Genomic DNA, 14141 nt, shown 5'->3' with positions numbered 1-14141 from the left:
CATTATAATCCGCCACTGCCCGGGTGAGTATAATCTGTTTCTTTTTCTCTTTCAGGTTACATCGGGGGCTTATCTACAGCATTACAGAATACTGTAGATAAGCCCCTGATGGCGGTGCCGGCAGCTGATAGGGCTAAAATGGGGTGACAGATTCCCTTTAATTCTGCTCAATATTGAGTGCTACAATTAATAATATAATTATCAATAATATAATTATAATATATTGATATTAATATTGAGTAGAATTAATTTCGGCATATTGGTTCTGCCCTCCACAATAGTCACTGTCTCTCATGTCGCCCCTCAGAAAAATGAATTGCCCACCCCTGTATTAGGGCACAGATCTTGTACAGCCACTGGGGATTTATAGCTGACACTCTGCCTCTCTCCTATAGGAGGCGCACTGGAGGCAGGTGAGGGTGTGGTTGGTGTCATGGCATGGCATCTAGGATCTTCCGTGGCGGTTTCTTTCTTATACCATTAGGACTAAGTTCTGGAACTTGCCAGCAGTAAAGATGGCCTCCCGAGCCACTGACGTCACACCGTGCGCCGCGGACCAGCCTGAAGTGACTATAGAAGTCAGTGCCGGAAGAGGAGGAGCTTGTGTGGCGGCTGCTGCTGAAGGTGACACGATATAAACATATTATAAACAGTGGGGGGTGACATAATGGAGGTGGCTGGTGCCCGCCGGACTCGGGCATAGGTTCGTCACGTATCTGATGTGTGTGTAATCCCTGCAAATTAGAAATGACCTCTCAGATCACCTATGTGCTGCCGCTATGCATTACTAAATAGAGGTTGACCAATCAGAGGCCAGCTCTTATGTCGCAGACACCCTTGGAGAGATGAGCGCTGCAGTCTGATTGGTCACCAGTCACTGGTATCCTTTGCTCTTTCTCCTTCACCTCCCCAATAGATGCATTAGCAGTCAGCCATGATCCCGCAGTGGTGACGCCCGTATATAAGGCTGGGGCACACAGAGACTCTGCATGTAGAAACTTTACTGTATATTCTCTGCTAATTGCGCACCCCTTGTGCACAGGAGAATCTGAAGGACACAAACATGTATGTAGGAAGAGGCAGCCATGCTTGCCTCCACTGCTCACTGTGCTCCGCACTGAGACCCCGTCATCTTCATGCTTCCAGAAGCCCCGTGTCGTGAGGTCGCGGCACATCGTGACCTCACCGTGTGCTTCTGTTCTGAGACTTCCCAGCTCGGTCATGGCTGTCCGTCCCGGCATAGTGTGAAGAGGCCCAGGGTCTCAGCGCTAGGTGGCGAGGCCTGTATAGGGGCGTCATGTAGGGTGGGGGAGTGAAGGGTTTTCGTGTTTAATTTTTGCCGACCCTTTGTGGTTCCACATAATGGCCATCTTGCTGAATTAATACAAAGCGAATTATAAAGATATCTGCATTCTGGAGAATATGGGTTTTTGTAAACTCGCCCAATTCTAGCTGCGTGTTTTGCAGCCTTTATGGAGAACGCTGTGTCCATCTCGCCATGTATGATGTACATTTCAGTGGGGAAAGATTGCGTAAAACTTGTATTTTACTCATTGTAGTCCCTGGTGTTTGTATGCTTAGGAGTCCAGGGGGCGGTGCTATCAGTGATTGACAGTCTCTTGTGTATGACTACATGCGGAGATAGCTGTCAATCAGTAGTAGGACCGCCCACTGGACTCTTCCATACAGACACCAGAGATTTCAAGGTAGAAAGTACAATTTATACTGAATCTTGTGCTTCTCTACACTGTGGTGTCCATACATCAGACTGCATGTACAACATGACAGGTCCTTTTAGGTGGATGTGGAAGCCTAGTTATTGTGTGAGGCTTGTCAGAACCTTGCTGTTTGCAATGTGACCACGTTTGTTGACGTTTTGGTGCCATGAGGCGATCTTATACCGACACATTGGCCAAGTAGTCAGTGAGGTCGGTCATCAGTAAATGCAGCCTGTGTATATGCACGTGTTTTCTTTCTTCTAGCCTTCTGCCAGGATGCTGCTGTCAGTCCGACACATCCTGCGCTCGTCCCTTCCCTCCCCAGCACCTGCTGCGTCCTTGATCAGGTTGAACTCCACAGCAGCGGAGCAGGTGAGCGGTGCCCTGGTCATGTCCTAGTGCATGTAGGGTTAGCACAATGTAAGCTTGAATTGCTGCTATATATGCAGCCTCATATACAAGATTTAGACAGTTTATGTATCATTTGCCACTGATAGGTGTGGAATTTAGAGGCTGATTTTATTCTAGATACATTTTTTTTGCTATAAATAATATTACCAGGCACCTAAAAAGACAAAGTTTGGGCCCCTGAGTGATGAAGACCGAATTTTCACCAACCTGTATGGCCGTCATGATTGGAGGTGAGCCGGGATGTTTTTTCAGCTTTGTATTTCCAATTGTAATTTTTGTTTTATGGTTATCGCAATCTTCCCTTTTCCTTTAGGTTGAAGGGAGCTCTGAGCCGCGGCGACTGGTACAAGACAAAGGAAATTCTTCTGAAAGGAGTGGATTGGATATTGGGGGAGATCAAAGTGTCAGGCCTGCGTGGAAGAGGAGGTGCTGGTTTCCCAACAGGTCTGAAATGGAGCTTTATGAACAAGCCATCCGATGGACGGTAATTGATTTTGTGAATCAGCCCTTTATGCTGTGTAAAATGTAATGCACAAACAATATGGCAGTAAGAGCAATGTGATGTGTGCTTGGACTGTCCTGCCTCTGAAGTGCTGATGTTGGTCTGTGTGTATCTTGGGCAGGATTAAGCAGCGATTCATTCCCTACTTCTCAGAACTGCCTACTGGTGGATGAATATGGGAACAAGCATCTTCCTTTTAAAACTGTCCAGATTTCAATCATTTTTATTATTTTTTTTTTTTTAGCCCTAAGTATCTTGTGGTAAATGCAGATGAGGGGGAGCCAGGGACCTGTAAGGACCGCGAGATTATGAGGCACGATCCCCACAAGTTAGTGGAGGGATGTCTGGTGGCCGGTCGCAGTATGGGGGCGCGAGCTGCCTACATCTACATTCGAGGAGAGTTCTACAATGAGGCCTCAAATCTTCAGGTAACAATTAGCCCCCAAGTGGGGGTAATTACTAGATGCAATGATGGTCCATCGTTTTTAGTTATATTCTGTGGATCCTTTCTGTGTATGGCTGGGCTGAGCTGTACTATCACCACAATGGAGAACAGTGGTCCTTTTCCTGAACGTTCACACCTTGCTAGTTGGTCACAGATTTACAGGGTTTTCTTATATGCAGTGAGCCCATGCTCTTCACCCTGTAAAGAGTCAAATTGTGGCCAAGTCCACACATGATTTATGTGAATGTACAGCAATGTCTGACGTAAATGCTTACATCTGGATTTAAGAGGGAGGTACATTTGTCACCTTCCCATTGGATTGGTGATAAATGCTGGATTGATGAGGGTCCTAATGCAAGGCCCCCCACTGATCACTAGAACTGGAGACATGATCATTCCTGCTAGGATAAGTTTGAGTTGAGCTGTGGCCTAGCATATGGTTTCCTGTTCTGATTATCTGTAAGGGTCCCTGTGATCAGACCCCTACTGAGCTAGGCATTTGTCACTTATCCAGTGGATAGGTGATTAAGATGTATTTCTGCCAGAAGCATTTATCACCAACCTTTTGGCTAAGTAGGAAATGCCTAGATCAGTGCTGATTGGGTCTAATCACAGGGACCCCCATAGAATTTAAGAACAGGGAACTGTAAGCTGGATTGCAGCTGTGGCCTTTCCGCTGGAGGAACCAGTGGATCAATGGTGGTCCCTGTACTCAGACCCCACACTGATCTAGTAATTTGTTACTAATCCACTGAATAGATGATAAATGCTTCTGGCTTAGATGCATTTTAATGTTTTTGATAAGGATGGAGCTAAAAATTCCAGAAGAAAGGGTTAAGAGCCAGTCTCATCTGGCAGCTTAAGTTGCTTGTTGTTTTACTGGCTCATGTACTTCTTGTATTTTATATGTATAGTTCACCGAAACCAATGGCATAATGTAAGACTTGTTTAACTCCTGAATTTGCAGGTGGCCATCCGCGAAGCGTATGCTGCTGGTCTAATTGGACGCAATGCCTGTGGCTCGGGATATGACTTCGATGTGTTTGTGGTGAGAGGAGCTGGCGCCTATATTTGTGGAGAGGAGACGGCTTTGATAGAGAGCATTGAAGGAAAACAAGGAAAGCCTCGCCTCAAGCCTCCATTCCCTGCAGATGTTGGTGGGTCCTGGATTGGTATTGGGGGCGCAATCTTCTCGTCTTCATAATCAGCTGACGTGTGGATTTATGGTACCAACCCGCTCCATAGAACTCTACTTCACCATGGCAGGGACTTCTACTGTACCCCCTGATTTCACAGGATAGGATTACTTTGGGCGGTTTTACAGGCTTTAATGCTTGTTTAACTATATCTTCTCCTTGTGAAGGAAGCAAGTAGAGATTATTCAGTGCTGCAAAGTTGAAGTAGTAGCCAAAATTCTCACGGCACCCTGCTAGATGACTTTACATGGCACTACCCATCTTTTATAGCACTCGAGTAAGTTTGCAGTCTTGATTTTGAAGTGTCCATCTGTGACTGGTAATAGACTATGGAAAATCATGAAATAGTACATGTTGTCATGTAAAGCTACCCTTAAGGTGCCCATACACATCCAGTCGCTGACAACTACTGCTCTTGATTCCCCCATATACTTGAACTCTGCTGAGCATTCATGTGTTTTCAGTATAGAGAGGGGAGTGATCTCCCCAACGATCAGAAGATTTGGGCATGTAAATGTAACCTGCTTTGTTCAATCCTTCTCTCCAAGCATCATCTTGTAGTGGAGTGTTGGCCGGGCCCCATAGTTGATCGTCCAGCTCCAGTGAAATTTTTTTGCCCACTACTGGACAATTAATTGCCTAAAGGGAATCTCACAGATTTTTGCTTCCTCCATATCACAGCAGCATGATTTAGGGGCAGAGCCCCCCGATTCCAGCAATGTATCACTTACTGGGCTGCTTGCTTTAGTTTTGAGTACCATTTTTTTTTTTCTTTGTTTGAGATCTACACTGAATGCTAAGCTCTGTATAACCCCGCAACACCACTGATTGGCAGCTTTCTGTGCATAGGCAGAAAGCTGCCAATTAGTGGTGGGGGTGTGGTTAGACTACCTGGCAGCAGGCTTACTAGGCCTCTAGCTAAAATCACCGTTTTATCAACCGAAGATTATATTAAATCCACATCAAGCAGGACAGTAATTGATATATCACTGGAATCAGGGTCTCTGACCCTACATTACGCAGCTCCCAGATTAGGGTACTAAAAACCTGGTGACAGATTCCCTTTAAATGACCCACATCACCAAAAACTTTGTTCAAGTGAATGGTGTCATTTGAAACTACAGAATGTAACGCAAAAAAAACATACAGCCGTCAATGGAAAAATAAAAAAAAGTTCTGGTTCTTGTAAGAAGGGGAAGAAAAAGAAAAAAGCAAGAGGAAAACGGGCCTCGGCAGGAATGGGTTAAATTCTTGAACTCTGTAGTTGAGCTTCTGTTACAAAAAAAAAAAAAGGCGAGAAGGGACAGATTAAAGGCCCGATTCTTCAATGCTTTTATGCTAGTATTCTGGAATAAAAAGTTTTAGTGTAACTGTCAGCTGTACTAAAACAATGAGACTTTCACAAAGTGGGTGGAGTTGGGGCAGGACAGGGGGTGGTGAGCGTCACTCCTCAAATTTCAGACAAGCGTCAGAGTTCACTACACTATAAATCTTATTCCAGCAGGGGTTTGATGGATCTGTCCCTAAGTGTTTAAAGTGTAAGCAATACTGTAATAGTTGCCAAAAAACTTCTTTATGTAGAGTCACCTGCATCCAGGACCATTTATGGACAGGTCATCCTTGGTAAAATTGGTTTACCGTGAAATGGTACCAATATGTGTCGAACAGCCCACGGCCGTTCGTCCACTTACGGGCGACACTAACGGGGGTCCCGCTGCCACCAAAACGCGACGGACAGCGGACCCTGTGTCACCACTATGTCACAATCCCACCACTGACACCGGTGTATCAGCGGACGGAGGGGCGTGACACAATGCCGGCACACGGCTATCACAGGCGCAGTGGGGCTTATCTTAGTTATCCCAACACTGGCACCATGTGACCAAAAATATCCAGCAAGCTAATCTCGCTCTACAATTTGCCGCAGGGGGAGTTTAATTTGGATGCCCCACCACTGCTATCAATCTTCCAAGTACTGCGGGGATTTATGTATATCCCACTTTCTCAGTTCCACTTTGGAACTTGCAGCTCTCCGGCGCCCCCCTTACCCTCAGGTCAGTCAGGGAACTGCACCTAGGATAATTGGTCGCCGGACGGGCTGCCTGTTGTGAACCGGCAATTAGGCTTCTGCAGTAAGGGAATTATGAATGCTGGTGCCGCAGACCCTTATTCAGCTATATAAGACCCTTCTAGACTGCCAGCAAGCCGCGATAGCCGTGCAAAACGTGCTGCCACCAGTCACGGTTACTTAATTCACAGTGTTAAATTAAGAGGGTCCGTGGCAAACACCTTGAATTAGTAGCGATTATCTATCAAAGGCGTATAGTTCGAGTCTTAGAGCATAGAGACAGATCTAAATAATTATTTCATTTATTTTCCGAAAGAGGACAGTGATTACAGATAAAAGTTGCTATAAAATTGAGACCTAAAATATGTACAGTACAGGTATAAAATAAAAGTGGAGAAAACAAAGAGATTACACTCACAGTTCCATATTGTTCCTTAGGCAGACCATGCGGCTAAGGTGGGTGGAGGCGGAGCTGCACTTCTCCGCTCATCTGGGGATCTTTCTAGCACGACGACTTGAGCCGTTCTGCTCTGGTTTTGTCCAGGAAATGCTTTATAGACTTGCTATGTGACATCACGGAGAGATGCATGCTGGGTTAATCCCACCTCTCTCTTTTGGATGTAGAATTACACTAGAAAACTTATACTAATCATAACTCCGTGGGGGCAGCCCGCACAGACACATATAGGGCATCATCGGTTGTGATTTGTTGAGTACAATAATTCAAGACCAAATATGCAGTAGTTCTGATACACCGTTTAGCTGGAACACATATCTCAGGTTCTGAAAGGATTACGCTTCGCCAGAACCACGGCAGCGATGCTGTGACCGCCCGGATTACAAAAATGTGATTTTCATATCTCTAGGGTATTTGGTTCTTATGGTATAGTCTCTCATAGTTTTATTCGTTTCAAACAAAGAAGTTTTTCCCGCTCTGAAGAGGAGAGAAGGAAACAAATGGTTGTAACAGCAGGGGGGTCTCCTATTACTAGTGCGAACACAGGCTGTAGAGGAGGGGGGGTGGCACTGCTCTGTGTGTGTGTGACGGGAGGAGGGATGAAGCTGCAGAGCTAGCAGCCTGGATTGTCATATCTGCCGGATCTTTCTGGAAAGTTACAACAGAAAACATCATATTTTGTGGACAAAACCCCATACCTCACAGACATTGTACATCACACCTCCCCCCTTAAGAGGGCGCTAAGGAGGCATTACCTCTCGGTAATCGGCCATGCGCACCTCAGCGGGTTCGCCCCGGCGGGACAACCCATCGGCATTGCCGTTTTCACTGCCCTTCCTTCCAGTGAAGTCGTACTGTTGAAGGGCAAGGCTCCAGCGGCGCAACCTTCCATTGGTTCCGGACACTGTGTACAACCAGCTCAGAGGGTTGTGGTCGGTTACCACCGTGAAGGCGCGCCCATACAGGTAGGGCTGCAAACGCTGCAGTGCCCACACCATGGCCAGACACTCCTTCTCGATGGTCGAGTATGCCACTTCCCTCGGCAAAAGTTTCCGGCTCAGATACAACACGGGGTGCTCTTGGTCCCCCGAATCGACCTGGCTAAGCACAGCAGATTGTGAGCCCCATCGGGGACAGTGATGATAATGTGTGCAAAACTGTAAAGCGCTGCGGAATATGTTAGCGCTATATAAAAATAAAGATTATTATTATTATTATTAAATGGTTTGCTTTCTTGAAGGTGTTTTTGGCTGCCCAACAACAGTTGGTAACGTAGAGACGGTTTCCGTGGCCCCCACTATTTGCCGCCGTGGTGGATCCTGGTTTGCTGGATTTGGCCGGGAAAGAAATTCGGGAACTAAACTGTTCAACATCTCTGGACACGTGAACAATCCGTGCACTGTGGAGGAGGAGATGTCCATCCCTTTGAAAGAGCTCATAGAAAGACATGCAGGTATGTACAATGTAAGCGCGGATTCATGTCAGGTGGTGTATTTCTATTTTAGGGATCTAGCTGTGCAAATAACGGTCTTGTAGTTTAATGTATGTTACATGAATAATGCACCTTCTAAACACTACTGTCTCAGGATGGTGTGCTGCTTGCTAATTTTTTGTGACTGATTCCTATAGGTGGTGTGATCGGTGGCTGGGACAACTTGCTTGCCGTAATCCCAGGTGGTTCCTCCACACCTCTCATCCCCCGGTCAGTGTGTGACAATGTCCTCATGGACTTTGACGCCCTGATACAGGCGCAGACTGGTCTGGGCACAGCCGCTCTCATCGTGATGGATAAATCGGTGAGTGTCTCAGTGCAAGATACGCCCGCACAATGTATGGACCTCCAGGATTTCACTTGAGACTTCCTTTATTGCAGACAGACATTGTTCGAGCTATTGCACGTCTTATAGAATTCTATAAACATGAAAGTTGTGGTCAGTGCACCCCCTGCAGAGAAGGTAAGTGTCCCGTCATTCTTACTGGTCTGCATATGTAAAGCATGCTGTGACGCCTACATCTGAGAAGGCAAGGAGGATAGGCCTAAGGCCCTTATATACCAAGTTAGCTTACTTTTCTGGCCCCATCCCTTTTGTGAAATTTTGTTTATGGGGCTGATCACAGCTATGTCCAGTAGTGTAACTATATCATACCGAGACCTTTCTTCTTACGGAAAGGAGTTCTGCTTTAGCTCCTCTGTGCCTAGCGTTCATAGAGTAAAACAGCCCTGGCTCACATCGCAAACTCAACTTCTTCAGCGATGCTCTAGGTGTGCTGAACGCCTATGGAGAAAAACCCGCACACCAGAAGACTTCATCCACTTCAAATTTATGTTAAGAACCTATAACGCTGTCCTTCACCTCGCCAAACAGACCTACTTCACCTCCCTGATCTCCTCACTAGCCAACAACCCCAAGAAACTTTTTGACACTTTTCACTCCCTCCTCAGGCCAAAAGCACAAGCCCCTATCACAGACATTTGTGCTGACGACCTGGCCTCCCACTTTACAGAAAAAATGGATAATATCCGTCAGGAAATCTGCTCCCAGCCACCAAGTGCTGCATCTCCCCTGGCTCACTTTCCACATCACAGAAGAAGTAGTCTCCAGACTCCTCTTGTCCGACCACATGCACTACTGACCCCATTCCCTCACATCTTCTCCAGTCTCTCCAGTCGTCACAATTCACCTAACTGCGATCTTTAATCTCTCCCTCTCCTTGGGCATTTTCCCATCCTCCTTCAAACACGCTATTGTTACTCCATTACTAAAGAAACCCGCTCTCGACCCATCCTGCACAAACAACTACAGACCAGTCTCCAATCTCTCCTTCATCTCTAAACTTTTGGAGTGCCTAGTTTACTCCCGCCTTACCCATTACCTCTCCACTCACTCCCTCCTAGACCCTTCACAGTCCGGCTTCCGCCCCCTACATTCGACTGAAACTGCACTCATCAAAGTGACCAATGACCTTCTGACAGTAAGACATAACGGTGACCACTCTATGCTCATTCTTCTTGACCTATCTGCAGCTTTCGACACTGTTGACCACCATCTTTTACTCTCTAGGCTCCAGTCACTAGGCATTAAGGACACTGCTCTCTCCTGGATCTCTTCCTATCTTTCTGACCGCTCCTTCAGTGTTTTGTTCTCTGGCTCCACATCATCTCCTCTTCCTCTCGCTGTCGGGGTACCTCAGGGCTCAGTTCTTGGCCCCCTTCTCTTCTCTCTACACAGCCCCAATTGGACAGACCATCAGCAGATTTGGCTTTCAGTACCATCTTTATGCTGATGACACACAACTATATACGTCATTCACCAACCTTACCCCCGCTGTACTACAGAACGCCAGTGACTGTACGCAGTCTCCAACATCATGTCCGCTCTGTATCTGAAACTCAACCTCTCCAAAACTGAACTTCTTCTCCTGCCGTCTACTAACTTCCCTAAATCTGACATTTCCCTCTCCGTGGGTGGCACCATAATAACACCCCGGCAGCAGGCGCACTGTCTGGGTGTTATGTTTGACACCAGTCTCACCTTCACATCCCATATACAATCTCATGCCCGCTTTTGCAGCTTACACCTAAGGAACATCTCTAGAATCCGCCTGTTTCTCACCATAGAAACAACAAAACCCCTCACTGTCACATTGATCCACTCCTGCCTGGACTACTGCAACGCTCTATTAATTGGCCTCCCCGTTACTCGACTATCCCCTCTCCAGTCCATACTTAATTCAGCGGCCAGGATCATCTATCTGGATAATCGGTACTCGGACACGTCCGCTCTTTGCCAGTCCTTTACATTGGCTGCCCATTCATTATAGGATCCAATGCAAAGTACTTGTTCTCACCCACAAAGCTCTCCACAGTGCAGCACATCTCCTCCCTCATTTCTGTCTATCGGCCTAACTGACCGCTGCGCTCTGCAAACGACTTTCAACTAACCTCTGCACTAAATCCATACCTCCCACTCCCGACTTCTCCCGCTGTATTGCCAACTGTTTAGCAATAAGGTTCGGATACGGCTTTAAAGAAGGCACCACTTGGATATGACACAATTTTATTATACAATGATTAATTTAAATGATAAAACACCAAATTAATGGAATGGCAGATATAATATTACCCTGTTTTGTTAATTAATTTCATGTGAATCACACAATTAATATGAATTATAGTACATAGAGAAATAAGCATCCATACTATACATTACCAAGCATTGTAGCATCACTTCTCCACTGGAGGGACCACAGTGTCAGCGAGAAGGAAATACTCTGGTCTTGCATAGCGCGTGGATAGTTGCCTCTTGGAGCAGGGACCAACAACGATCTCAGGTGCCATAGTCAATAGTGACTGCAGTGCCTTAGGGGGCATAAGCAACATGAAACCCCAATACAGGAGCAGTTCTTAACACCCCTGGCGTTGTCTAGTCAGCCTATACTTGGTATCCCTAGAATCACGATGATCTGAAAATAAAGTTTACATGAGTTCTAGATGCAGGAAAAAAAATAAATGTTAAAGTTTAACTGCACTTTTAGAAAGTATTGATACATAGGGTTCTGTATGGACCATCACTGAAATCTAGGCCAACTTTGCTTTCATCAGAGAGCAGCACTCCATTGCCTCTTCAGTGATTGGTGGTGGTCCCAGCACTCTCTAATTAATAAGACCATTCATCTCCACCGGGGGGGCCTCACATTTATGTGTGGTCCCAATGCAGCGCGCTCATCATTCTCCGTGGCTGGCTCATTGCTGTCACTCATTTTTGAGACTACGTAGAAGTGGCTTGTCTTGTGACACGATTGCGAGCTAACATAGGCCTTGTGTCATTCAGATACACAGGACCCTGGTGGGTTTTTCAGTATGGCTTTGGTTGTAATAAACGTTTTAATAAGGTTTTTTCATACAGCGTGTAAATATCTAACAGAAGTGTGTTGGAGAAGGGTATTTTTGCTTTTTGGCCAATTAGGTAAGCTGTCTTGTGCTACAGCACAGCATTTTGTTCTAATTTTATGCAAACCCTAAATGTTCCCGAGTACTGAGCCTTGGAGAAACCTTGAGATTATTTGGCCGGTCCTAGAAAACCATTTTGTTATTTGCAAATGGGAATTTGAGCATTTAGGGTTTTTTATCTCTTGAATCTCCAATAGGTGTTGATTGGATGAACAAAGTCATGTGGCGAATGTGTCAAGGAAATGCCCGTTCTGATGAGATCGACATGTTGTGGGAAATCAGCAAGCAGATTGAGGGCCACACTATCTGTGCTCTGGGAGATGGCGCTGCTTGGCCCGTGCAGGTAAGATGCTCTGTGACCTAATCCCTACATAACCATACATGCCCCCAAATCTTACCTCAAGTGAATATACTCCTGGGCTTGCTCAGATGCCAAATTCTGGTATCTTATAAAAAATACTACAATTACCATCGTTGAAACATCTGGCCTGACTCTAGCATTGTGCACTCCAGTCTTCATGATGGACCTAGTTCACAAAGTGGCACCACTCAAGACAGGGGTACCATTTCTGCAATAAGGTACGCCACAAATTTTTTATGAATTTGTGAAGTGGGTGTTTCCTGTCCCATCTATGTGTTGCACATATTTTATGCCTAGAAAACTCTTTAGGAATCGATCCCGTAGCTTTGCTTCAATATGTTCTCTGGCTGCATTTATTTATAAATAAAAACCTTGCTGAATATTGGACACACTGGTAAAAAACAAACAAACTGATGATTTGGGCTGTGGTGTATTAATTGGACTTTTAAAAATCCATTTTGGTAAAGCTCTTTGGGATCTCTCATCTATCACGAGCCTCATGTATCTGACATCTTGTTTTGGTTTGACGTCTCCTTGTTATGTCTGAATGGCATTTTCTGCTGAAGAAATGATTGTACGCCTGCTGAGCAGTATAGTTTTGTTAGTGTGTTTTGTGGTAAACTAGGACTGAATGCTACAATTTCCATGGCATGCATAGGGTGCAAACTCCACTCAGGACACTACTGTTAGTACAAAACAAAGGTGCTGGTGAGTGCAAAGAGCTGGGTGACAATGTCACAAATCTCTAATTTAAATGAACCTTTTTTCAATTTTTTTTACGTGTCTCAAAGTATATTTATATTGTCATGCCACAGAAAAATCTGCATCAAATAACATTTAAAGGGAATCTGTCAGCAGACTTTTGCTATTTAATCTGACAGCAGTATAAGGTAGGGGCAGAGACCCTGATTCCAGCGATGTATCACTTTACTGGGTGCAGCAGTTTTCTCTGTGGCACACAGTTAGCGTTCTGTGAACACTGTATAGTGACAGAAAGCGGCCAATCAGTGTTGGGGGCGTGGCAGTGCTCCAGTGATAACCTCCTGCTGATAAAACACCCATTGTATTGAAACAGCAAAATTCAACCCAAGTAAAGCCCCCCGTTACACACTGCGATATCGCTAGCAATATCGCTGTAAAGTCACCGATTTTGTGACGTTGCAGCGATATTGCTAGCGATATCGCTGCATGTGATAATTACCTCCGACCGGCTCCCCCGCTGGTTATCGCTGATCGCGCGAGAAGCTCCTGGATCATTTCTCGTCGGTCACTTCCTGCTGTGACGATGAGCGACGCGTAGAGCCGGGCGGGAGGACGCAGGATCGCCGCGTCTGACAGGTAAGTAGCGATCCCCGTCCCCAGCGATGTCGCTAGTGAGATCTGCCTGTGTGGAAGCTCACTAGCGACCACCTAGCGATGCACCAGCGATCCTGACCGCGTCATATCGCTGGTCGGGATCGCTGGTGAGTCGCTAGGTGTAACGGTACCCTAAGTGACACATTGCTGTAATCTCTGATCCTGCACATTGCTGCTCACAGTTGACATAGCAAAAACCTGTTGACATCTAACTCATTGAAGAGAAACTGTCATAAACCGATGACATTAACATTGCTACTTGGGAAGATTCTCCAGTGTAGTGATGAGTTTTGCAGCTACAATCCTCTGCCGATATTCAGCGTGAACATAATCTAACTGTTGATTGGTAATGATTTTGACCCAAGTACTAGTACATCAGTACAAGAGTATTCAGGCCACCAAATCGTGGAGAGGAGACACTGGCCTATACTGTAAAGCAGTGCTGATTCATGCCACTATAACCAGTCACTTATCTCTTGCAGGGCTTGATCCGCCACTTCAGGCCAGAGTTGGAGGAACGTATGAGACAGTTTAATGTATCAAAGAGACAGCAAGTCAGCAGCTGAGAGGGCACAAGCCCCTCTGCCCAAAAAATGGAATCTGTTTTATTTATAAAGAGGAATGAGCATCATTACCCTCAGTACGTGTGCTAATAAACCGGAACTTTCTAAGCTGA

At 45.8% G+C, this 14141-nt stretch overlaps 1 protein-coding gene across 4 annotated transcripts; it reads left to right on the top strand.

Moving 5' to 3' along the window:
• Positions 1 to 470: 470 nt before the first annotated feature.
• NDUFV1 (NADH:ubiquinone oxidoreductase core subunit V1) lies at positions 471 to 14141 on the top strand. Of its 4 annotated transcripts, none has more exons than XM_073563341.1 (11): positions 471 to 624; positions 1983 to 2090; positions 2280 to 2359; positions 2443 to 2613; positions 2876 to 3059; positions 4044 to 4233; positions 8038 to 8250; positions 8427 to 8593; positions 8671 to 8752; positions 11946 to 12091; positions 13948 to 14141. In XM_073563341.1, exons 2-11 carry the CDS (start codon positions 1995 to 1997, stop codon positions 14029 to 14031), a joined length of 1413 nt encoding a protein of 470 aa, XP_073419442.1. In that variant the 5' UTR covers positions 471 to 624; positions 1983 to 1994; the 3' UTR covers positions 14032 to 14141. The 4 variants fall into 4 exon arrangements, with proteins under 4 accessions (XP_073419442.1, XP_073419443.1, XP_073419445.1 ...); XM_073563342.1 differs by having other exon boundaries at positions 583 to 703; XM_073563344.1 differs by lacking the exon at positions 471 to 624 and adding an exon at positions 860 to 880.

Source organism: Dendrobates tinctorius, unplaced genomic scaffold, assembly GCF_039654945.1.
Source record: "Dendrobates tinctorius isolate UK_male_01 unplaced genomic scaffold, ASM3965494v1 ptg000387l, whole genome shotgun sequence".
NCBI lineage: Eukaryota > Metazoa > Chordata > Amphibia > Anura > Dendrobatidae > Dendrobates > Dendrobates tinctorius.
The sequence above is the reverse complement of the archived record's forward strand: the minus strand, read 5'-3'. Positions and strand labels throughout refer to the sequence as shown.